Genomic DNA, 25802 nt, shown 5'->3' with positions numbered 1-25802 from the left:
TAACCCGGGTGTCAGTCTAATCCATGCAGGCTTTTATGGCGCTGATTATGCCACTCATGTTGTCAAGTTTGGTGTGGAGGGTTGTAAACCTCTCCAGCATGTAGTCCATCATTCGCTGCATCTCCATGGGCTCCATGGTGGCAGAGCGTGGAGGGGTCCGCCCTAACTTCATCCGTGTTTCCAGGCTCTTTGGGGGCAGTCTTGGTGTACATGTTAATAGAGCTTTGTTTTTTTCCCCCCACCCTTCGTCCTAGCTGCTCAACGCACTGTGGTGTCAGGTAGGTAGATGCATCGAAGCAGTAGTCTCCTTTTAGAGGATCGGAAGAAGTGGCAGGCGCAGTGGGTGCCGTGTCCAGGTTCACACCTTGCATTCGTGATTTAGTGCGAGTGACTTGTGGTATTGCTGTCTTAATTGGTGGTAATATCTGTCTTCCAGCCCAGGTCACTCAGGGTGGGTCACAGGTGTTTGCAGTGCTCCTATGGTGTACAGAGAAGATAAGTTACGTCTGTAGGGTAGTCCCAGAGGAGGTGTGGTATTTAAAGTAAAAGACGTGCAGCATGAGGGGGCAGAGCAATGAAGCCACTGAAGGCCACCAGGCGCAGATCAAAGGAGCCCAGCAGTGCCAGGGGCTAACAAGGTCCTGAGGAGATGCGTGGAGGAGAACGGGCCAAGGGCCTCAGGAGAGTCTCATAGGTGGCGAAGTTTCAAGGCACCGCCAGCTAAGGGCCACCCACCTCGTCAGTTTTTAAATAAATGTAATAAGCAGTATTTGCCATAGGGGATGGGGGAAGCAGCAAGCATGGTGGTTGCAGCATCCGGGTTCACACCTCGCATTCAGTGTTTAGTGGGAGTCACTTGTAGTGTTGCTGCTTTCAATGATAACAGTATCTTTTGCACAGAGGTGGTCTCTGGAGGTCGCAGTGCTCCCGTAGTGTACCGAGAAGATGTGCTACTTCTGTAGGGCAGTTTCAGAGAAGGTGTGGTGTTTTCAGGGGATAGATGAGCAACACAAGGAGGCCAGAGCAATGAAACAGCTGACGTCTCTCAGCGAAAAACAAAGAAGTCCAGCAATGCCAGTGGCAAACAAGGGTAGGGAGAGATGCGTGGATGAGTAGGAGGCAAAGACCTCAGGTTAGTCCCTCAGGAGCAGGATTTCAAGGTGTTGCCACCACCCAACCACTCACTCGTGCTCATCTAGCAAGGCAATACGATTGAGCTGTCCCAGACCATCAGGCACGGCGGGGGGAGTTCAGTGCATGTAGGCATCACCCGGGATCAGTGGGAACTGCCAAGTCCCAGCGGCTCCCCCTGCACCACACACGCAGCACCAGAGTGCATCAGGGTTCCGGCTGTAGGTCGACACAGGGAAGGTGGGCGGGTCGAGGCAGCGGCTGTGCCTATATTCACCAGGCAGCAAGGATTCAGTAGGTCACCAGCACCCAGCCACCCACCCCGATGGTGCACACCAGATAGGTGTCGGCAGCAACAGGCAAAACCCTGTGGCGGCACTCGCACCGCACCCTCAGCCATAAAAGCATCTCAGCAGTAGAATAGCGCAGGGCTGGAGGGCAGGCCTAAGCAGTAGTCTGGCTGGTGGTGCAGCAGTCGGGAATCAGTCCGATGCCGATCAGTGGGACCAATAGCACCCTGAAGCGGCCTGGGAGGAGATTCAACTCTCTGGTTAAGTCATTCGCCGTTTTGGCTTCATTGTGTACAATGAAGGATATTTATTACAGTGTGTTAGGATCTCGAACTGCGGAGCGACCTGATGAAGCCGCCATCTTACTTTGCGCAAAACAGCGCCCCCCTGTCGACTAGGTTCTTCCTCCAGAAGCCAGGTTCTGAAAACAAGCCTGCACAGGCTCCGGCCCCAATCCTCCACTTCTACACCCCAGTAAGGGCGCGGCATACCAACTTCGTCGCACAGTAGGGGTCCATCACCACCGACGAATGGGTGTTAGCCATCATTCGAGACAACCACACTCTGGAGTTCTATACTAGACCCACAAAGGTTCAAGAAAAGCCTGCCGGTCTCAAACCTTTCACAAGGTTGTGCTTCAGTACATCTTGAAAATACTTCAAGAAGGGGAATACCTCTCCCCTCTAGACCTGGATGATGCATACTTTCATATTCCAATTCACTGGTGAAACTGGTGTTTTCTTCACTTCAAGGTTACAGGAAACCACTACCAGTTCATGGCCGTAACCTGCAGCCTCAAATCCGCAAAAAAGGGTGTTAACCAAATGTCTTGCTCCAGTCGTAGCCCACCTCATCATTTGGGGATTCACCTCTACCCATATCTAGATGACTGGTTGATACGGACTAGTGACACAGCTTGCAGAGGAGACGATCTACTGCTTGAAGTCACTGGTTTTTTTTAATGAACTTTGCAAAGTCTTGCCTACATCCATCTAAGAACATGCTGTTCTTGGGCTCACATTTAAACACACTCTCATGTGTCACCATGCCCTCCAAGGAGAGAGTGAAGTCGGTTCTGTAAAAGCTTCACTAGCTGTCACTCCTGTCAGTGGCCTCGGTCCGCACTCTCAAGTCCCTCTTAGGGACTCTTAGATGACCTCATATATTCAATTGATCCCCTCACTGCAGGCTTCGAATGAGACCCCTACAAGGAGTTCCTGAATGTCTGATGGCAGCAGATTTTGGGATCCTGGGGAAACTAACCCGTCCCTTTCGCAACGTTCTCCAGTGGTGAGACCATCATCTCCATCTCACTCAAGGTGCGCTGTTTTCACCTTGCAGACCATCAGATCACTGTCACGAGGCTCACATGGGCCAATTCCATGGCAGAGACCTCCAGTCTCCCTGCGAGAAGACACTCCAGATCAATGTTCTGGAGCTCTGGGTGGTGTTCTGGGCCTTGAAGTCTTTCAAACCTAAATTGCAAAACCGGGTGGTTCATGACTTCATGGATGAAAACACCACCCTGTTCTATATTCACAAGCAGGCGGTGCCCACTTACCAATCCTGTCAGCAGAGGCCCAGGCATTGTGGTTGTGGGCACTAGCACACAATATGTTCCCGATTTGTCTTTCATCTACCAGGGATCCACAACACAATAGCAGGTTCTCTCAGCAGGGTGCTCAGATTCTGCCATGAATGGGAGCCTCTGCAAGACCAGGTTCTCTGCATCTTCTCCAAGTGGGGGTTTACAGAAGTTGTTCTCGTTGCGATGGCGATGAACAAGAAATGCATGACGTTTGTGAGCAGGATTCCTCAGACAGGGTGTCTGGAAGACACATTCTTGTTCCTGTGTGAATGCATGTTCCTCTACACTTTTCTCCCTTGATCCCGCTCGTGCCTCGAGTGCTCAGTAGGCTGAAACAGCGGTGCAGGATGAACCTGATCGCCCTGGCCTGGCTGTGGTAAATTTGGTACTTGAACCTCTTCCAGCTCTGAGTGGCCTCTCCCATCAGGTTGCCCGCTCTCTCTGACCTGCTCCCCTGGGACGGCAGGTTGTCATACACCATGATCTATTAACCCCTCAGCTTGACGGCCTGGCTCCTACAGCCCTAGAATGTGGTATTGTTCCTCTGCCCCCAGACTGCCAGAAGATCTCAGCCATGGCCCGGGTGCCATCAATGCTGTCTTGCTACAAGAGCAAGTGGACATGCTTCACCATCTGGTGTGCAAGTCAGAACCTCGACCCGTTTCTCATACAGGCTTCGGAGATTTCACCATACCTACTGTCTTTGGTCAATGTTGGTCTAGCACACTCTTCCATCAAGGTGCACCTGGCAGCTATTTCACACTACACAAATACACTTCTCTTCGGTCTCACAGACTAGTCAAGGAATTTCTTAAAGCACTGTTTCGCTCCTTCCCTCCTACCCAAGCAGCAGCTCCAGCACGGGAGCTCAACATAGTCCTCTCCAAGCTCATGGGTCCTCCTCTCAAGCCGCTGCACTGAGCCTCTCAGAAGTTTCTCCCCTGGAAGCCAGCTTTCCTAGTTGCCATTACTTCTGCAAGATGGGCGGACGAACTGCAAGCTCTCTCTACTAAGCCTCCCTACTAGACTTTTCATCTGTCTAGAGGGGTCCTTCGCACAAACCCTTCCTTCATGCCGAAGGTCCCGGCTTCTTTCCACCTGAATGAACCATCAGTCCTGCTGGTGTTATTTGTCTCTCCCTCCACTCCTGCTGAATGCTTGTTGCATTCTCTGGATGTGGCTTGAGCCCTCAACTTCTATGTGGCCCGCACTAGACTTCCGCTAATCATCAGTTCTTTGTGGCTATTGGTCCCTCTGGCAAAGGCAATGCTCTTGCAAAGTCTTCCTTGCAAGATGGTTATTGGTATGTATTTCACACTGTCATCGTATGGCCAACAGGCAGCTTCCAGGCAGAACAAGAGCACACTTGACGAGGGCTGTGGCTTCTACTACAGCGTTCCGTGATGGACATTTGCAAGGTGGCCACGTGGATATCTGTCCATAGCTACACAAGGTCCTACTAAGTTGATGGGGATTCCAGGGAGGAGTCCCGGGTCGCCAGGCAGTGCTTCACAACCTGTTTGTGTGAGGTCAGCGTTCAAGAGGTGAGTTGTTTGCCTCTGTTAAGCTCCGCCTCTGCCTGTTTTGGTTGTATGTATGTACTTCATTGCAATCTCAGTTAAACAGCGTGGCAATCTATGAAAGATCCAATGCTGGAGAAAGAGTAAGTTACTTACCTGTAACTCCTGTTCTCCAGCATTGGCATCTTTCATAGATTCACATGGGGCCCTCCCGCCTACCCCCCTGTATGGCTCTTCTTGGTTCATACTGCCACATCATGTGCGCTGCCAAATCTGAAGGAGGCCTTTAGGGATGGAGCTAAGGGAGGCCTGGATGTGGGCAGTATGACCCAAAATGACTGTAATAGAGCATTAAAGTGACAAGCAGTTTAAAAAACCTAAAGATAAACTGCTTTAATGTTACTGAGGATTCCCACCTTGACGAAGGGGAATATTCAAATAGCATGTAAATCTATGAAAGATAATAATGCTGGAGAACAGGAGTTACAGTTAAGTAACTTATTCCGCCCCTGAGTTTTGAAAGACCATACCCTAGTCATCTTATCCTTTTGAATGCATCCTTGATCATCGTGAACTCTGCCAACCCAATAGTGAGTGCAAGGGCAAGAGCAATCAGTCTAGGTGAGATTCCTGTAACTGGCAGATGCCCCTCTGTATTTGTAAACCTTCATATACCCACCCCAACATCCCCTCTGTAAAAGATTGAGCATAGGCTCCCAGTATGATCTTAACCCCCTCTGCAATACCACACCCACAACACTCACTGCAAGATTGGCTATAAAAAAAGAAAATGTAAACCCCATGGAATACGACTCTTCAATGCTTTCTAACCAACACCAAACAGCAATTTAGTAGAACAAAATGTTTGAATCAGCTCAACAAGCATGCATGCCCAGCATCTGTGACATAACCCCCAAACATTGATTTGTTCCCTCCTCCCAGGCCACAATATAAGGGAAAAAAAGCATCCACCCCAAATCTAAGAAGGATCGAGTTACATACAGGGGATATTGTTGTTCGCAGATGGTTTAACTCTACACCCACTTGAACGGATTTGTGAGGCCTCGTTGCTGCTGCCAGTTGTTTTTAAGCCTTCTCTGCATATTCCGGCATCCATCAATAGGTGTGTGCTAGGCTATCGTTCCCAATGTTGATGATGGCCTTTTACCCATCATTCCTTTGTTCATGCCATTTCTTCTTCCAATGGTCCCTTAACGTCCTGTTACAAGTGAGTCAGTGAGGCTTCAAGCACTTCATTTGTAGGCGCAGACCAGATGCCAACTGACTGAGCTGATTGTGGCATGGTGAGCTCCTTAATCTCATGGAGGGAAGCAGGTCTCCTCCCACTTTCACAAAGCAACGTTCTCTTCCACCGGGCTTTAATGTTATTAGATGTCATTAGTGGACCTCTGAACCATTTTGCTCTTCCTTCCGAGCATAGAGGGAGACTCATAGACCCAGAGTGCCCAAGTATTTTATTGTATTTATATAGTGCGCCAAGCCCTGAGGCATCTGGGCACATTTCTTAGTTACATAGAATAAGATGTTTACAGTTACATAGTGTATATATTTACAATAACATATACCAATATTTACATATGACATTGAATAGACATTGTACGAGGTGTAATAATCATTAAAACAATACAGAAAGTATATAGAACACAGCGGAAGAGCATCTTGCAAGGGCAGACGCTGAGGCTGGGTGCTTGATGTTAGTCTTCATTCAGAGTGAGCCAGGTTTTTAAGTTATTTCTGAATTTGTGGAAAGAGGGTTCAACTCGGAGGGTGGGAGGTAAGGTGGTCTAACATTGTGGCTTCCAGGACAGGGAAGCTTCTGCCCCCTGCTTTTGGAGCTTAAACCTAGGGATGATAAGGCAGTTGGCTTGTAGAGCTCTAGACAGTTGTTCCGCGGATTCTAATTTAAATTTGTCACAAAGATACATGGGTGCTAGATTCTTTAGGCATTTGAAGGTGATAAGGTTTTGAGTCTAATTCTTTGAGAGCCAATGAACATTGCGTCTCAACTATGAGATGTGGAGTGATCTAGGAAAATTGGTCACTGCTCTAAGCGCGTTGTTCTGAAAAATGTGTAACATTTTTATGCAATGTTGGCTGGTGCCTCGGTATAAGGCATTGCAGTAGTCTAGTTTAGTTAAGACTTGTGCCCTAGCTAGGGTAATGCAGTTGTCTGTGGTAGAAATGGCCTGCAAGCGATAATGAGCTTGCACGTATAAGCCGTGGTGGAGGCAGTTACGTTAATTTGTCTAGATAGTGAGAGAGAAGAGTCGATATATATACCTAAGGTTTTTACATCCTTCGATACCTTTGATATTATTGCCATCAATATTGAAAGCATTGATCTGTTTGTCAAGTCTGTTAAGTCTAGCTTGGGTTGCTACAAGGAGCAACTCTGTCTTATCGTCTTTAACAGCGGAGGAAGAGAGTGAGTCAGAGCTACCTCGCCTTTCAAGTGCTAGGTGGATGTCAAAATCTATCTACAGACTAGTGGAGAACCATTGTATTACACTAGTGAAACACAGTGTGTTGTAAAACAAAGAAATGCATTCTGATAAAAACTTACTAAAATCATGAAGGGACATACGATGGATATAACACAGTTTATAATTATACATCATAGTGTGACAAAACAACATTTAGAGACATTTGCATATGAACATGAAACCAATTCCCCAGGCCCCCTGTTACCAAAAAAGAGCCTGTTGTGTTTTTTTGATTGTCTTTAAGACGGAGTCCATGTTTGGCCATCCAAGCTTGAATGATTAGGTAGATGTCGTTTAGGCGTTTGGAGCCTATGTTGTAATCGCCTGTGATGGGGATCAAAATGTGCGTGTCGTCAGCATAATTAGTGTAGGAGACACCCAAATGATATCTAGGTCATCGAACAGATGCTTGGTGAATATATTGTTAAGCGTGGGGGAGACACAGGAACCCTGGGGGACCCCACGTGACAGGAGCAGGTGTAGCAGATGCAGTCAGTGCAAACACTGTTGTAGTTCTGTTATTAGGGAAGAACTGGATCCAAGAGGTGGCATCGTCGGAGAAATGGGCCACTTATGATAGGTGGTTGCAGAAAGTATTATGGTCCACTAAGTCAAAGGCAGCTGATAGATCTAGTAACAGAAGGAGGGCTAGGTTGCCTTTGTCTTTTATGGTTTCCATTTGTGTTACTAGATCTATCAAGGCTGTTTCGTTGCCATGTCTAGGTGCGAGACCTGATTGACGGAACCCTAGTAGGTTTTTACTTTCCAGGTGATGCTTTATCTGTAGGTAGGCAGCCCTGTCCAGAATTTTTAAGAGGAAGGGTACTGTGGTGATAGGTCTATAGTTAGTCTGGGTATTAGGGTCATGGGAAGGTTTCTTTAAGAGTGGCAGGACCCAAGCGTCCTTCAGATTGGCAGGTACTGTATTAGTTGCAAAGGAGAAATGTATTACTACAGTAATAAAGGGTGTAAAATCCTTTGCAGTCTCTTTGATAATTATTGCTGGGCAGACATCGCCCAGGCATCTAGATGGTTCTAGGCTAAGAATTATATCCTCGTCTTCCTTGGTGCCAAGGGGGGAGAGTTTGAATAAATCCTGTTTATCAGGTAATGGTACTTGTGTTGCAAGTTGGGGTAAGTTACTGCCAAGACTGATTTTTTATTTGGTCTCTATTTTAGTTTGGAGGAGCTCAATATTGTCGGAGAGAGCTTTCTGAATGTTGTTGCACCTTTTGAGGTCTTTAGTGCAGGAGATAGGTGGTGCGGTAGGGGATTCTAACTCCGAGTATGCTAAATAATTATTTCTTATTGGATTTAGCTTTGGTGATCTGATCGTTGTAGGAATCACATTTTGATAAGAAGATTGCTGTTTTATAGGTGGATGAGGCTATTGTAAAGTTATTTTTGTTGGATGTTGAGGGGAGGTTTCTCAAACTGGTTTCGGCAGCTCTTTTGTTCTTGCGCAGGATTCTCAGGTGCAGGGTAAACCAAGTGTTCAGGTGTGAACAAGGTTTAGCTTTTCACATTTTTTGTGGTGCAATCTTATTGATAGCATTGAGTATTGTGGCATTGTAAAGATCCACAAGAGCGGTAGGGTCATCGTTGGAGATGGAGAAGTTGGTAAGGGGTTGAAGAAGCGGGAGTGGCTTATGAGCTGTTATGTTCCGCATGTTTCTGGCTAGTCTGGAAAGTGTGTAGCAAAGCACTTATCTTAAGATATTAAAGGTTGCAAGAACACCTTGGTAGCAAGCAATTTGCCCGACCAGATTTACACTCACTTGAAAGTACAATACCAGCAGGACTTAAAATGGTACTATCCGGTCCAGGTGTGTGTTAGCCAGACAACATCTTGAAGATATCGAACGTCAAACTTCATAGCAGCACTTGGGTCTAAACGTCAAAAGCTAGGGTAAAAATTCAGTGCCATCTGGAAAAGCACAGTATTATTCCCCACTTAAGCATAATGATTATGGTAAACAAGACCTCTCCACCAGAGCTGGAATGCCGGGTTTGAAGAATCCATGCTGTTTAGATCCATTTTAAGAGCAATCTCACTGGGGAATTTTCAGAAGAGAAAGGCCCATAGATTTCCTATCCTGCTGAAAGCTTCCTTAATTGTCATTGCTGCGATTTTAGGGGTAGTCGGACCTGATTGTCTCCTCTCGCAGTTCCACAGACACTGGTTGTTAGGACCTCTGGGGCTCCTCTTCAGCATCTGCTTGATGTCTTTTTGATGGTAGGGGCTGCTTCTGCTGTAGTGCCACATTGAGGTTGCTGACCCTGACTTAAAGTGGTTCAAAAAGCAATCTTTATTAGGGGTTTTTAACAGGAAGGGGTTTGTACAACATGCCTACAGGTCTTAAGAAGATTCCTATAAATAAGGATATGTCTAAATCACACTGCGTTAAGGAATGGCCAAAGCAAAATTGGGTTTTCCCAAGGTGTTCAACATCTTTGCCAGTCATATTCAAATTATAAAGTTCCTAACTGAGTTGTCCTTGTATCTCATTGAGACACCCTACTCTACAAAATAATGCCCAATGTGGTGGCCAACAGAAAGTTCCAACCCCTACCTTTACTAAGCCCTTAGCCTCCGGGTTACCCTTAGCTATAACACATATGTTCCAGGAGATGGCCAACAAGACGTTACAAAACCTAGCCTTCGAAGTACTGCCCTGATCTGATGCACAGAAATGGAAAAGGTCTGCTAGAAAGGCTCCTTCAGGGTTACTCACAGACCAGACCTCCAGTGGTATTCTTGTTTTCCTGATATCTGCAAAGACCTCTTCCAGTCAGTAGAGTTCTCAAGCTTCACCTTAGCTGCTTAGTATGTATTCTAGTTATCTTCAGTTCTTGGGTTTTCAGCATCCACTGAAGCTCCATTCCAGACCTTGCTTTCTCAGTGTCCACAGTGGGTCTCTCCTAGAGCTTGGGTTTCTTTGAATACAAACATGTATCTTCCAGATGTTGGGTTTATCAGGAGTCACAGTGGGTTTCTCAAAGATGGTGGGGCTACTCAGGATTCACAGCAGGTCTCTCCAAGATGATGGGTTACTCAGGACTCATAGCAACACTAACTGGTATGTCTGCTACCTCATCCAGACTCCTTTTCTAGCAGCCGATATTGTGACCCTCCTGCCAAAGTTCTAGAAAGTTCTTTCTTCCTTAGGGGTTGCTGGTGGAAAAGCCTTAGTCTTTGGTCTTCCAGTTCCCTCGAATGGCCCGAGACGTGTTCTTACCTCACCCTGGGCAGACTTTCTCTCTAGGTTTTCCACAGCTGAACAACTCACTCTGGCTTCACCAGTCTTCCTCCAGTGTGGCACAGCCTTCTGCCAGGCAGAATTGCTCACAGCGTTCTTCACTCCAGGGATCTTCCGTTGTATCAAGGGAGCATTAACCAGCACGTCTCCTTCCTCCAGTGTTCTCTATCCTTCTGAACATTCAAAGCCACTTTCATTGTCCCTGACCGTTACTTAATCTCGAAGGCTGTTTATGATGGCTATTCTCCACCTGTATTTTAATTCTCTTTCCTGATTGGCTATTCAACTGGGGATCCTCACTTCCTCTCATGATAGCATTATTTATTATGGTCTGGTATTATGTTGTTGTGTGAGAGTTTGTATTGCCATTAATGAGGGCCTGCAAGGTTTCAAAGGGTACACGGAATGCAGTGCCAACGTGGAGTTACTGGCAGAATGGAAAGTGGCTTCACAGAATTTGTGAACTTTCCTCCTTTCATAAGTTGTGCGGCGGTAGGAGCACTGGATCACAAGTTTGTGATCCCTCCTTCACTCGCTCCCTTTCAGGTAGGCTCTGTTTTTACTTTACCAGTGATCTGCGAACATCACATGTATGCGAACAGTACTCCTCCCTGGTGTTTGTTTTTCCGGTAACTGCACCATGGCAACAATTAGCAATGCTCTCTGCGGGTTGAAGCCCTCCAGGCCATTATTCCAAAGTGCTGCCTCTGGGGCTGTCTTGTGACATCTCTGGTGGGATTCTTTCTCATCCACTCTCTGGGAGACACATCATGGAGTGGAGCTGGACAAGCTTAGTCCCTGGTTGCTCACTTCACCCACATATCAGGATGGGGAGTTTGGTCAACTCCTCACAGCGCTCACGCCCTCATTCAGTGCACCTACTATGCCCAGTGCATGAGGACGAGTGGAATCTCCTTCTTGCCAGCCACGAGAATGTTCACATGACGGAGTGACATCCTAAAGCACTTGTATTTCGAAAGAGTTTTCTCTCCTAGAGTATTCATCAATCTTTTCCAGGTGGACAGGAAGCACTCCACCGATGGACCCGTGGCAGGAATCTGAGCCGAACGGGCCGAGCCATGTGTCTATGCTGCCATCTTGACCACCACGTCCCTGTTTTAAAAAAGGCTGTTTGGGGCTTTTGGGAAGCCTCGCTGAGCTTGTTTGTTCATTTGCAACATCATCCAGAAGTGATCCTGCTATGGACTGCTTGTAATGCAACACCAAATACATTTTTGTAGTGCTTTTTTGTTGAAACATGTGTGAAATTAAGGAGGTACTGAACTGTCCAATTCAAATGTTACTATTTGTACACTTGAGAGGTTTCCTGAATGTTTTGTTTAAGGTATATTGCAGTTTAATTTAAACAATAACATGGTCCAGGTCCGAGGGGCGTGGCTAACCGCCATGTGAAGAGGACGTTCGCTCCTTGCGCTCCGCTTGATGCGACCATCATAAGCTGCTTTTAACTACTTTTTTCGGGGGCCCCGAACCCCACGAACCGCCTCACCGAGGGCCGACATCCTGCTGCACCTGCGAGTCGATTCCTGTGACCCTGGAGGACCGGTCTCGCCCAATAGACCGTGCGACACGATCCCGCGGACCAGGGCCAAGATGGCGGCTCTCGAGCCCTGCAAGACGCGGCGGCCCGCGCCCTAAAGCCGCTCGCGCCGTAACACTCAGCTGAGGGCCGAGGACACACGAACGCCCAGCTGTACTAACGAGGGGGTCCTGCGGGGCACCCGCGAAGCTTGGAGCGCGAACGACGGAAGGTGCCAACGGGACGACCAGCCTGGAGCGTCCCGGACGAGGGCGCTGCCAGCCTCAGAACCGGGAGCCAGGGCCTCGGAGGCCCTTCGAGGTGAGCGGGGGGGACTAACGCAACCGACACACACAGGCGTGCCCGGCCTGGTAACCCGAAGAAACGGCACACTACCCGTCCCCCCTGCGCCTACGGAGCCGCCCACAGCATACAGCGATCCGCCATCGCGGCCCACCCGATACGGCTTCCTCGGCCACTCCATCGCGGCTTACCTCGGCCGCCTCGTCAGCAGTGAAGCCCTGAGGCTCAGTTGACATGTCTACCAAAGGAGCAAGGGCTAAGCAACGCCAGACCACCATCGACACGTTCACGGCGGCGGGGCCCACAGCGCCAGATAACATGAGCGAGACTCTTGCTGCAGACCTGCCCGACTCCTTGGGGCCTTCAGCGGAACCTAGTAACACACAGATCCTTGAAGCTATCAAACTTTCCCAGGCTGCCGTGGAGCATAAAATAGACGCGGTCGCCATAGACTTGAACCTCCTGCGCCAAGACGTTCGATCCCTGGCCGGCAGAACAGAGGTGCTGGAGGCCCAGGTCAGCGAGAACACTGAAGCTAAGACAGTGCTCCTCAAAGATGTCGATGTACTTCAACAAAAAGTTAAAAACCTGGAAGACAGGGCCGAGGAGGCAGAGGGGCGCGCACGCCGCAACAACATTCGCCTCCTGGGGCTCCCGGAGGGCATTGAGGGATCGGACCCCACGAACTTCGTAGAGAATCTCCTGATACAGGAGATTGGAGCAGAAAAACTCTCTCAGGGCTTTGTAATCGAAAGGGCTCACCGATCCCTCACATCGAAACCCCCTCCTGGCAGCCCACCCAGACCCGTGATCGCAAAAGTACTTAACTACAGAGACCGGGAAACCATCCTCACCTTCTCGCGGTCAGGCGGCCAGATCTGCAGGGGTTCAGCCAAGATATCCATCTACCCTGACTATACCTTTCAGGTGCAAATGAAGAGGGCACAGTTCATACACACCAAAGCAAGACTGAAGGCTGCTGGCCTACGCTATATGCTCCTCTACCCCTCCAGATTGAAGGTGATACGAAACAACAGAACTCACCTCTTCGATACCCCGGCAGAGGCCCGAGACTGGATGGACAGGGAGCAGATCCCAGATGTCGAAGTCAAGAAACGACAACCCCGCTGAGCCCCATCTCCCAGGGCCCCGGTGCCTTTCGGAGGCCCCACCATGGAACGGCCACTTACGCCGCAGCTGACCGGATTTCATAACACGAGGCGCCCGGACGAACACTCTCCTACCCCTGGAAGTTCTTTCTTGTTAAGGGTATTCATTACCCGCCCGTAGGGCACCATGCGACCGTCCTTCGGTCTAAAGGAGCGGAAACGGGTCTGTCATAGTGAGGAGCTCCTCACTCGACCTGGTTTATGTTGGGGAAGTTCACAGTTACGGGGGGCGGGACAGGGGAAGTTGGCACAGTCGTTAAGTGCCCGAATCAGGGACAACCAAGACCATCTACATCCATTTCAGTCGGCACGGACGAGGCACCTACCCTCCGCTGGATAGGCTGGCAGCCACCGAAGCAGAGGTTCGGGGACGCAAGTAACCCGGCTGAGACCCGCATGCACGAATCTCCAGGAAACCACAAGACCCCCACGATCCTCCGGCCACTCGTGGTGCTCCCGGTGGCGTTGGACATGGCCACCAGAATCCCAAATCCCACATGGCCGATACGTTGAAAATCCTGACGTGGAACGTCAGAGGCATGAACAGCTTCGTGAAACAACGGCGCATACTCTCCTATATTAAAAGAAGCAAAACCAAAATAGCCCTGCTACAAGAAACACACCTTACGTCGGACAAACTGAAAGCATTGGCAAAGGCCTGGTGTGGCACCCTGATAGGTTCCTCCTACTCCTCCTACGCCAGGGGTGTCCTGATCTGGGTGGACCCCTCTGTCCCCTTCCGGTTGGTCGGCTCCAAAGCAGACAATGAGGGCAGGATGGCAATTGCATGTGGTACCATTGAAGGGAGAGAGGTTTGTCTAGTCAGCACTTATGCACCAAACCATGATGCAACCACCTTCTTCCACTCCCTGTATCCACGCCTCGGCCCTTACAGGGACCAAACCATGATATGGGGGGGCGACCATAACTGCACCTTAGACCCCCTGAAAGACAGGTCGGACGATAAGCATACACGCCCTTCCCCGCCTGCCAAAATTCTGTCAAGGTTGATACAGCAGCTACAACTCCAAGATTTGTGGAGAGAACAGCACCCAGATGCACGTGTGTTCTCCTTTTACTCCCCTCCTCACGCAGTCCACACCAGGATAGACTACCTCTTCGTGAGCCTAGAACAACAGGCAACGTTCGGCGGTGCTCAGTACCAGCCCAGAGTACTGTCCGATCATTCCCCACTAGTAGCCACCTGGGAGATCTACCCGCCTAGACCCCCGGTCCCCACCTGGAGACTTAGGGCTGAAGCTCTCCTAGACATAGCCCTCCGCGAACACATCGCTGATAGGACTGAAGACTACTGGGAAAGGAACCTCAACAGTGTGAAACACATAGGCACCGCCTGGGAGGCATACAAAGTGGTCCTGAGAGGGGAGATGATTGCAACCATGGGTGGAGCACTGAGGTCGATTACTTCCTCCTTAGAACATGCAGAGAGTGAGTTGGGGGAGCTCGAAGGCAGACTAGATCCATCCCCAGAACATTTACAGAAGGTGATTGACCTCAAACAAACCTGTCTCACACATTGGGAGTCCCTGGGTAGGCTGAGCTATGCCAAACACACTGAACGCACCCACGCTCTAGGTGATAAACCTGGTAAACTCCTAGCTTGGCTGTACAAGAGAGAAGCCCCCAGAACCCCCATTTGCCAAGTACTCAAACCAGATGGCTCCTTAGTGCACACCCAGACCGAAATTAATTCGGTGTTCTCTGACTTTTACAGCAATTTATACGCCGGACCCCCACCCGTGGACGTCTCCGACATAGAGGACATCCTGGACGACATAGATCTCCCCAGGCTAGAGCCCCAGATGACGGAAGCCTTGGACGAACCCATCACCCCAGATGAGGTCAAGGCAATCATTAGGTCACTCCCGACCGGTAAGTCCCCAGGCACTGATGGCCTCCCCGGGGAATTTTATAAATTGTATGAGGAGACCTTGGCCCCACTGTTGGCACAGGTGTTCAATGAAGCCTACGAGCGGGGTGCCCTCCCCGACTCCATGAGGGAGGCGGTGATTGTCCCTCTCCTGAAACCCGGGAAAGACGGATCGCACTGCGGCTCATATAGACCCCTCTCCATGTTAAATGTTGATTGCAAGATCCTAACCTCCCTGCTAGCTAGTAGACTGCGAAGGGTAATTCCACACCTGATCCACCAGGACCAAACGGGTTACGTGCCCGGTCGCTCCATAACAGAGAACCTGCGTAGGTTGCACCATATTATATACAGCACGGAGCAGAGGCCTCAGAAATACGCGGTGGCGTCACTAGACGCCACCAAGGCCTTTGATTCAGTGCGTTGGGAATGGCTTTATGCCACTATGGCTAAAATGGGGATAGGACCTGTTTTCCTGAGATGGACCCGGCTTGTCTACACCAACCCCACCGCTAGGGTGCGCACGAACAGGACCTTCTCAAACAAATGGGCGTTACATAGAGGCACTCGCCAGGGCTGCCCACTCTCCCCGATGCTATACATCATCGCCACCGAACCCGTAGCCACGTACCTCAGGCAGGAATACGGAGATGGGGGTATTGTAATTGACGGAGAGACCCACCTCGTCTCTATGTATGCGGATGATACGCTATTGTTCTTACATAACCCCGAACACCTCCTGCCCTACATCCTAGAAACACTGGACGGATTCAGTAGATACACGGGTATTCGTATTAACAAAGAGAAGTCCTGCCTCTACCCTCTAGCCGCCCTATACAAAAATGGCCCTTCCCTCCCCGCCCTGGATCTGGAGTGGCAAGCGACCTCCTTTAAATACCTGGGAATCACCATACACCGGGACCCATTCACGGAACATACACTTAACACGGTGAGAGCCAAAGACGCTCTAGAAAAATCCATGGAATTCTGGGGTAAGCTTCCGCTTTCGATGGCCGGTAGGGCCGGTCTACTTAAAATGGTTGCTCTCCCCCGCCTACTGTATAACTTTACAAACGTTCCCTACAATATCCCCCCCTCCTTCTTTAAAAACATAAACAAACTATGCAGACGGTTCCTTTGGCAGGAGGGCAGACACAGGGTGGCGCTGGACACACTCCAAAGACCTTACGAGAGGGGAGGAGTTAAGGTCCCTAATTTCGAATTGTACTATCTGGCGAGCCAGCTGAGGCATGTGATGCGATGGATGGCCGATGAGACCACCTCGGACACTAGGCTCCTCCAACCTGCATTACCCGACCTCCTCCTGAGGGACCTATTGTGGGCACAGGGCAGATTCACGCAGCCCCTTCCATACTTAATTAGACTTGGAATAAAGCTCTGGAACAGAGCGTGCAAAACTGTAGGGCCAGCTGATCCTTTCTCACCTCAAATCCCTATAGCAGCAATTATGGCTCATCAGCCATGGGGCTTTCACGAATCACGCACCCAATGGGAGCCTCACGGAGTGGCCACCCTGGGAGATTTAATGCGGGATGAAGAGATCATGCCCTTTCCTGATCTTACTGAAACTACGGGATTACCCGCTGGCCAATTTTTGCTCCACGGGGCAGTGACACACGCCATGAGGGTCAGATGGCCGGAGGCCACCACCCCCATGACGGAAAATACGGTCATAGAAGCATTATTGAACACAGCCGAGGGCGGCCATGAAACCTCGCGATTGTACGAAACCCTGCTCCTGGGCACGACCAACACCGAGCTTAAATGTAGAGCAAAATGGGAAATCGAATTCGGCTTAGACTTCACGGATGCCGTATGGGAGAAAATAACCCACTACCATAAAAAAGTCTCCAGGAATGCCCGTTTGGAGCTCATCCAACTGTACATCACTAACAGATCCTACCTAACTCCAGAGGCTATATCTAATTTCAGGGGAGCCGAGGTCCAGCTGTGCCCCAAATGTAGGGAGCCGAAGGCGGGTATGACGCATATGTTCTGGGGCTGCCCGGAGATACGCCACTTCTGGACACGGGTTCAAGGGAGGGTGGCGGACGCAGACATCGAGCTAGAGGTGAACTGCCCCGCTGTATGCATCCTGGGCAGATGCAAACGCAACCACAAAAACAAACCTCTGAACAAGCTCAAAGACTTGATCTACATAACTGCGAAGAGGCGCATAGCCATGGGATGGAAGAGCCCTAGGGCCCCGCATGAGGCATTGTGGTGGGGGGACCTGACTAAATGGATAACGGCAGAGACTGGCGCGTGGGAAACGGCAATCCTTGAACAAAGGCTAGACTCCAGCGGAGAACTACAACGCTGGGTGGCCTTGACTGAGCCACTTCTGCATCCTAATAACTCTGACGATGCCTCGGATGGATCGGACTTCCCTAGCCATCAATCTGGCCGATCGTAATGGGACAATAATGTTTACTTGGTCTTGAGTTGGGGGGGTGGGGGTGGGAGGGTTACGTTACTTTTTGATTATTTGCCTGATATTCAAGTGATGTATACTTGTTTTTGTTATTCTGTTAAAACCAATAAATACATTTAAAAAAAAAAAAAAAAAACATGGTCCAGGTCCACCCCATGTCATACGGTATCAAAATTAAAGACCGTAAAAATTAAAAACAATCACCTGAATTCAATTATCTGTTGACACCATTGCAGTGTTGAAGTTCGAGAAAGTGAGATAATGTTCTTTTGCAATTTAAGAATTTCATGTTTTCGAAGTGGTTTAAATCATTACCACTACAGTTTAGGGATACTTTATGGAGACATTTCCCGCTCTCGTTTTACTGTGCTGATGAACAAGAAACTTAGATTTTTGATCTAGATTTGGCTGCATTTTCCTGATGCAGGAATATTCAGTAAGCTCTAAAAAAAAAATTAAAAAAAACGGAGAACCGGTTTCACACTTAAAGTATCCATGCCGGTTTCCCTCCTAGTCTGGGAGGACAAGGTTGGTGTCCGTCTGTAAGCCACTATCTGCTGATTTTGAGTCTGTGGGTTGCCGGTCCTGATTTCAGAGCTTGGATCAATTTCATGGAGTAATGGTTCTACTCTTAATTAGTTTGCCTCCTTTCTGATGAAGGATGTTTTCGTACGGGAGCTGGACATACTAGCCCATAGTGTCCTAGAAGTATCCCTGCTCGCTCCTTATGTTTACATTGCTCTGTCCATTTTGTTAGGTTTATAGCAATCCTTCCCAGGTTATCAAATGCCGACTATGCGCAAATGCCCTTGAGGTGTTTTGAGGCAGAAGTCCTGGCTATTTGGTCCATTGCCTTGGGGCCACTTGGGACTAGATGAAGACTATCCTTCAACTAAATACAGAGGGGGAAGATTTATTTAACTTTCAGACAAAACAGAGAGAAGGGTCTCGCCGGTCATGCATTTCCCTGCTCCCCACTTTCCCCATCCTTATTGTTGATGGAAGAGAAGATGGTGGCGGGCGTTAAGACCGCCTCTTGGCTAAATAAGTATTCACACTTAGTGTTGTTTTCTAGTGCGGCTTTTCTGTATGTAATAGAATAATTGTTGTGGGCGCTTGTCTCCAAAGCAGTCTAGATTATGACATTTCATGCACAGGACTCAGTCAAACGTATCGGAGATTTGAAAATCATCCTGAATGTCTAACGAGTGCAAGGATATAAAAGGGGATCCTGTCTCCGAAAACCAGTGAGCTTGACGTTTTGGATCCCTGTGGCCGGAAGGCTTTCCTATTAATGTTTTCCTGGGTTGGTATTGAGTAACTTCCTTCAGCTCACAAAATCCTTTCCTGTACAGATAAGCCCAGCAAAACCAATCTCTACCTAGGTTCAAATGGCACAATCATAAGGCGGTAAAACGTTGTACATTAAGCAGCCAAATAGAAAGCTCCCTTATGAAGACCTGAGAGTTGCCCTCTCTTCACCTAACGCTTAAAGCTAGCTTTATTAAATCTTCGAATAGTCCTTGACTTCAGAGCCTAGAGGCCCACATAGCAGTAAAAGTGTGTTGTAAAAATGCGGTCACTCACTCGCTTCTCTGTCAAACTTTCCTTACTCCGTGAAAGAGGTCTCTGTTACCATGCAAAGTACCATTTTACAAGAGGCTTTGTTGAATTAAATATGAATGTCATGTTTGGAAGCTAGTTCACTTCATGCGCTCCAAAATGATCTCTTCTAACTTTTGTACCCATCTTAATAAACAATGGTAGTTGAAAATCTTGAACGGTGCCCAGACCTCTCACTGCTGCTTTCTTTTTTGCAGTTTACCTTTGGTGGGATTTAAAAATGGAGGGCAGACTGAGGTCTCCCCCTAAAGAGAGAGCCCAAAAAAGCACAGACCACAAAGTGGGCAAGGAGTAAAGGGACCAGTGGATTTAGGGGCAAACTGCAAAAAGAATGCCACAGTAAAATGGCTTTATTGATTGTGGAGTTATCGCACACCCCTATCATGTGATCTCAGATTCTGCCATTCCATTAATCTAGAGTTGAAACTCAAGCAACAGGAACTTCTTGAAGAGGTGAAGATATTGGAGGAAAGGAAGCGCAGACTGGGAGAACTGGGTATGAGCACTATGGTCGTGGAAAAAGAAAATATTGAGCGAAACATGAACAGGATAATTGTGGTACAGGAGGTGTTCAAGGTGAGAGCTGTGTATATATCTTTTGTGGCTACGCTACATAGATGATTTGTTTATTATTTGGAACGATAGCATACAATCATGGAGCGAATTTGTGAAGTTCTTAAACATCAACAACTACAATTTGAAATTCACGGAACATTATAGTTCACAATAGATTGTATTTTTGGATGTGAAAGTCAAAATAATTGGACAAAAAATAAGATGTGAATTACACAGAAAAGTTACAGGTGCTAATAGCCCCCTTCATGCCAAAAGTGCACATCCAAAAAATCTCTTATGGAGTATTCCATATGGAGAATTCATCTGAATAAGGTGAAATTGTAGCGACATTGCGGTTTAAGAAAAAAGAAAAGAATTTTAACCAGTTTTTTTGTAAACTTTATTTCTTATTATCAACAAGAAAGAAACATATTACATACAAAGCAAATGCAACTAGGCGGCCAGCATACTACAATCCACATCATAATATAAACTTGAATCAAAGAAAAAAGTAAAGCGTAACCTACAAGTACATACTAACTACAACACATTTTATAACCTAGCCGCGAGCGGCAACACGACATTCATAAACATAATAGACAACACAAAACAGGAGAATATAACAGCACAATCACCCTCCCCCACAACGTATCCATTAGACTTGGTGTAAATCTATTCAATTATACTGTTTTAACCAAAGTTCACCCATAAGGTTCAATGAAATTCCCCCATTGTTCATCATAACGTGTTTCTTGGTGCTGCTTATAATACATGGTCTTCTCATATTTAGATAGAACTTGCACATCTAAAATCCAGTCCTCCACTGTTTTTTTTTTTTCCTTGTCTTCCAGGCCTTTAATATCTTTTTAGTAGCTACTAACGAAAATTTGGTAATCCAACACGATGTTACCCAATCAAATTTGTAACCACTTCTTGGTAATTGCAGAATGATTCCAGACGTGTTCCGAGCATAGGTGATGTCCCAAACCTGGTCAATCCTATCAACATCTCTCCAAAAGCTTGTCACTCTTTCACAGCTCCAATACATATGAAGCAAACTGCCCCTCTCTTTTCCCACAACCCCAACAACTGTCGCCATTAACCATTCCCAAAGCATACATACGGGCCGGGGTCCAATAGATTGTACCCATTTTCTCTGATGAGTGTAACTTAGCTGCAAATCCGCCTTAGCATTAACCGGGACTCTCCAGACCTTTTCCCATTCATCTTGTGTCAGTTCTCTACCCAGCTCCTCCGTCCATGACAACCACAATTTTTCCCATGAATCAACCACTGCACATGTGACTGCATAACTTTCAAAATATTTAACACCTTTTGTGATCCACAGCCCAATATTTTGAAGACTTCAGTGCTGCATCCATCATCTGACTCCTTTCAGATATCAAATCTACTAATTCACAATACCTTCTTAACTCTGTTTTGCAGTCCAAATTTCTGTACTGGTCTCTCAAATGAAACCACCCCTTCATCACTCCAAACATCACTAACCTTTAAAAAACCTCTACCAATCCAACTTCTCCAATTCAATGTTCTATTTTTAATCTGCAGATCAGGATTATGCCAAGTGAGGCCTCTTTATAGACAAATAATCCTTGCCCATTTCCCACGATTAGTGACGTCAATGCCTCTTTTGTTGCCAAAATTGTTTTTAAGTTCTGTACCTTCCCAGGGAATTTTCCAAATGAATACAGACACATAATGTCATATGGCAAAAACGTTTGCATTTCAATATGTAGCCACCAAGGTATCTGGTTCGGTTCATCAATAGAATACCTAGACACCTTTTTCAATAAAAAAACATTATTATAATTCTTAAGGTACCCAAAACCTCCATCTTTCACGCTGTGGACCATAATATATCGTGGAATTTTGGCCCTTTTCCCCTCTCCCCAAAGAAAATCCTGAAATAATCTTATCTACCCGTTGAAGTACCTTCTTTGTGAAGAGTAAGGGCAATGATTGAATAACATACAGGCCTTTTGGTAATAAAAGCATTTTGATTGCATTAATCTTAGCCCATGTGGTCAATATGAAACGCTCCCATCTTCTAATATCTTTTGAAGGACCTCTATGATTCCATCCACATTATAATTGACTCATTTTTTTATGTCACGAACAATGTGAATACCTAAGTATTTTAATTGATCCGGTAACCTGATAACTTTCCCACTTCTTCAAAAACACTTCAACAGATCATCCCCTTCTGCAGGATTATTCAAAATAACTACTACATCGTCTGCATAAGCCAACACCTTAACTTCTCCATCCCCCACACACAAACTCCTAATACCCCAATGTTGCCGAATATATGCTAATAAAGGCTCTAATACCAGATTAAATAACAAGGGAGACCAGGGACAACCTTGCCATGTGCCCCTAAACAATTGGAATGATCTTGAAAATCCATAATTCTCCCACACCTTAGCCGTTATCTCAATTTGCAAAGCCCTAATAGCCTTAATAAACAAATGCCCAAATCCCAATTTTGACAATGTATAATTTAAGAACCTTCAGTTTACCCTATTGAAGGCTTTTTCAGCATCTAGAAAAACAAGAAAAAGAGATCTTTGATCTCTGAATCTGGTAAACTCAATATATCTAACAGCATTCTGATATTGTCATACCCATATCGTTGCTTCATAAATCCTGTCCGAGATCGCTCTATTAATCCCCCCATATATTTATTCAGTCTAACAGTTAGGATCTTAGTAAACATTTTTATGCCAACATTGAGCAGGGAAGTAGGCCCAGACTTGCAGCATTTAGTTGCATCTTTCCCTGGTTTCAGAATCACTGTAATTATAGCTTCCCTCATTGTTACACACAACCTCCCCATGAATACAATTGGACAAATTACACAGTATAGGCGCCAACACCTCATCAAACTCCTGATAAAATTCTACTGTTAAACCGTCCATCTCCGGGGACTTCCCCCTTGTTAGCTCTCCAATAGCCGATAGGACCTCCAGGATGGTAACTGGACTTTCCATAAAATTCCTACCTTCCTCAGAAAAGACGGGGAGGGCAATTTTCCCCAAAAAAACTATCCAATTCATCTATCTGTGGGACCACATCCTCCATATACAAGTCTGCATAGAATAAATGAAAACATTCACTAATATCCATGTTAGTTTACAATTTTTTGGATACACATCCTTTCTGAATAACTCTTTAATCTATTAGCTAATACTTTATCCCCACGATCTCCTCCTTCCCAATATTTCTGTTTCATATAATATTCCTTTTCAACCTGCGAATTCTACTCACATTTCAGGTTTTCTTTAACATTCGCTATCTTAACTCTTATGTTCTCATCATTTGTCAACACATATTTCCTTTGCAGATTGCCTAGTTCCTCTTCTAGTTCCTTCAGTATAGTTTCCCCTTCCCTTCGCACCCTAGCAGTCCAATTCATTAGTTCCCCCCCTAATAGAAGCTTTAAAGGAATCCCACACTACCATACTCTCTGCTGACTCATTATTCTCTTGAAAATAATTAGGTATAAACATTTTTTAAGGCCACTAAAACATCTTTATTTTTCAGCACACATGTTTCAGCCTCCATCTATAAACAGCTCTTCACTCTGAAATGATGGACAACCTTGTTGTTACCATAGAATAGTCTGAAAGATGCTGTTCCCCTATTCTTGCGTCCAGAACTGTCTCAGCTAGTGTATCTGACATTAGTATATAGTCGAGCCTAGAATACGAATTCTTTCACCGGCGAGTAAAATGGGAATTCCCTATCCCTCCAATGTAGATTCCTCCAAACATCAACAAGGTCAAAAATGTCCATAAAATCTCAGAACTCTTTACTCGATTTCTGTCCCATGAAACTACATGTCGAAGAGCTATCCATGTTAGGATCTATTATTACACAATTGAAATCACCCCCTAGGATGACCGATTCCCCTCTCATGTCACGCAACATCTATTTCAGTGTATGAACCCCCCCACCCCTCGCGCCCCGCACATGGACCATATACAGACCCAATTGTTAATATTTTGCCCTTGTACTTCAAATCAATCAAGATAATACGTCCCTCATTATCCATACTTACTTTGTCAATACTTCCATTGAAACCTTTTCTCAACATGACCCCTACTCCCCTAGAATTAGACGTGTAGCAATTCAGTAATACCTTTGTATATTTAGCATTGGTCAATAAGTTTCCAGAACCATCCACTAAGTGCGTTTCCTACAATAGAGCTACTTCAATTTCTTCTCGCCAAAGTTTAGAGCTCACTTTCTTACTTTTCCCCTGGCAATTCAACCCTTTCACATTCCAGCTACAGACTGAAAATTAGTTCATCTCAATCATAAACCAGCTTCATGTATTTGAACTCCTTTCAATTCACCACCAGTTTTCGTTCATCCCTATAACAAGTCCAATCTCTGTTATGTTTAAATACAAGTACTCCCTCCTCCCACACACCAACAAAAGACAACATATAAACATAAAGCATGAATATTGATTGAATGAAAGACAATGTTTCATGGACTTCAATAAAGTATTATTATATATACAAATTAACCTATTCCTAACCATCCCCCAGAATCCTATACCCAACTATATATTATTGCATTTCTTCCTTTAAACATTGCTTAGTCCATATCAGAAGACCTAACTAAGTAATCCCTATTACACTACACATTCACTAGAACTACCCTTCCTTAATAATTAGAACAAATCTGAACACTCCCAATTACTATGCAATACCTCAGTTAGACCAACACCACCACCCTTTCTTTCCCTCCCTCCCCTCAATCCCAATACCCCATAGTAATCAAAAGCTCAAACGTCTCTGTTAACAATCCCACCTCCGCCAGGCCTACAGAAATGATGGAATTAGCTACTAATAATAAACACAATTCTCATCAATATTCTAATCCTGTCATAGGACCAACCCCCACTCGATTATGACCAGTAGCTTGCACATTTATATCTCAGCGTGCAATTGCAGTCCCTCAAGAACACAAGTGCTCTGCTTATCACCGATATGAAGAAGTCTGCCATTATCATAACTGACTCTAATCATGTATTAAGAACTTAGCATGACCGGCTTATCTGGTTCTAACATCCTATCAGGTTAAGTAATTCATATGATATGTAATGTACTATAAACATTTCTACCCTCATTCGGGATGCATCACAGCCACAATGACATTGAAAAAATCTGTGTATCCCCTTTCCCATCTTCAAGATACTCAGCTAACATTTCAGAACCAGATGTTCCTTTGCTTCCAACATAAACTGTCTTAACACTAAACACTAAATGATCAGTTGGTGGAAAGAGGAACTACCTTATGAGCTGCTAGCATAATGGAAACAATAGTCTGCGCAAAGCAGCCACCAACAAACACAGCTATCTCTATAACTCCTGCCTTATTTTGCTCTCATCCCCATGAAACGTTTAGGCACTGAACAGTTGTTGAATGCATTTCACTTTTGTAGTGCCCAACAGTGTATTATATGCTAGGCATGCAATGCTCCTTTTTTCACGAATGTTTCAGATGCAGAGTCCCACGTGTTCATTCGTTCCCCGGTGCAGCCGCTTCCAAGTTCCCTTTATTTATGACCATATGCGCACAGCTTACGTGGTCTTCCAGCAAATGGTCCCCTTTGTTTGGCCGAAATACATACAGTTCAAACCTCATTTCCTTTTTGAATTGCAGTTCTCTTTCAGCAATAAGAGTGTTATGGCACTTGGGGGGGGTGAGCCATTATGAAGCAAGGCAAGGCGAGGACAATAACCAACAGCAATCGTACCGACCGATGCAGTCGGGAGAGCCGGAGAATTGAATACGAGCAAAGCCACAGGAAGCATTATGTTTATTCTGCATCAGCGTCAGTGCCCCCTCATACCTCTCGAACGGCCGCTATCCTCGTCATTCTCGACCCCACGCCTCCACTTCTCGCTATACATTCCCATTCCAACGAAGTAGATGGTA

At 46.5% G+C, this 25802-nt stretch overlaps 1 protein-coding gene across 2 annotated transcripts in view; it reads left to right on the top strand.

Moving 5' to 3' along the window:
• LOC138468519 (centromere protein H-like) overlaps window positions 1–25802 on the top strand; it is a 655463-nt gene that overhangs the window by 585087 nt on the left and 44574 nt on the right. Inside the window, exon 9 of one of the 2 annotated variants that reach the window (XM_069609017.1) lies at window positions 19693–19850. The exons of the other annotated variant lie outside the window; for it this stretch is intronic. Coding sequence (XP_069465118.1) covers window positions 19693–19850 — 158 coding nt within the window. The remainder of the gene's footprint in view (window positions 1–19692; window positions 19851–25802) is intronic. 2 annotated transcript variants of the gene reach the window in all.

This window comes from Ambystoma mexicanum, chromosome 4q (genome assembly GCF_040938575.1).
Source record: "Ambystoma mexicanum isolate Mex_15411 chromosome 4q, UKY_AmexF1_1, whole genome shotgun sequence".
NCBI lineage: Eukaryota > Metazoa > Chordata > Amphibia > Caudata > Ambystomatidae > Ambystoma > Ambystoma mexicanum.
Note: the sequence above shows the minus strand (reverse complement) of the source record. Positions and strands in the feature narration are given on the sequence as shown.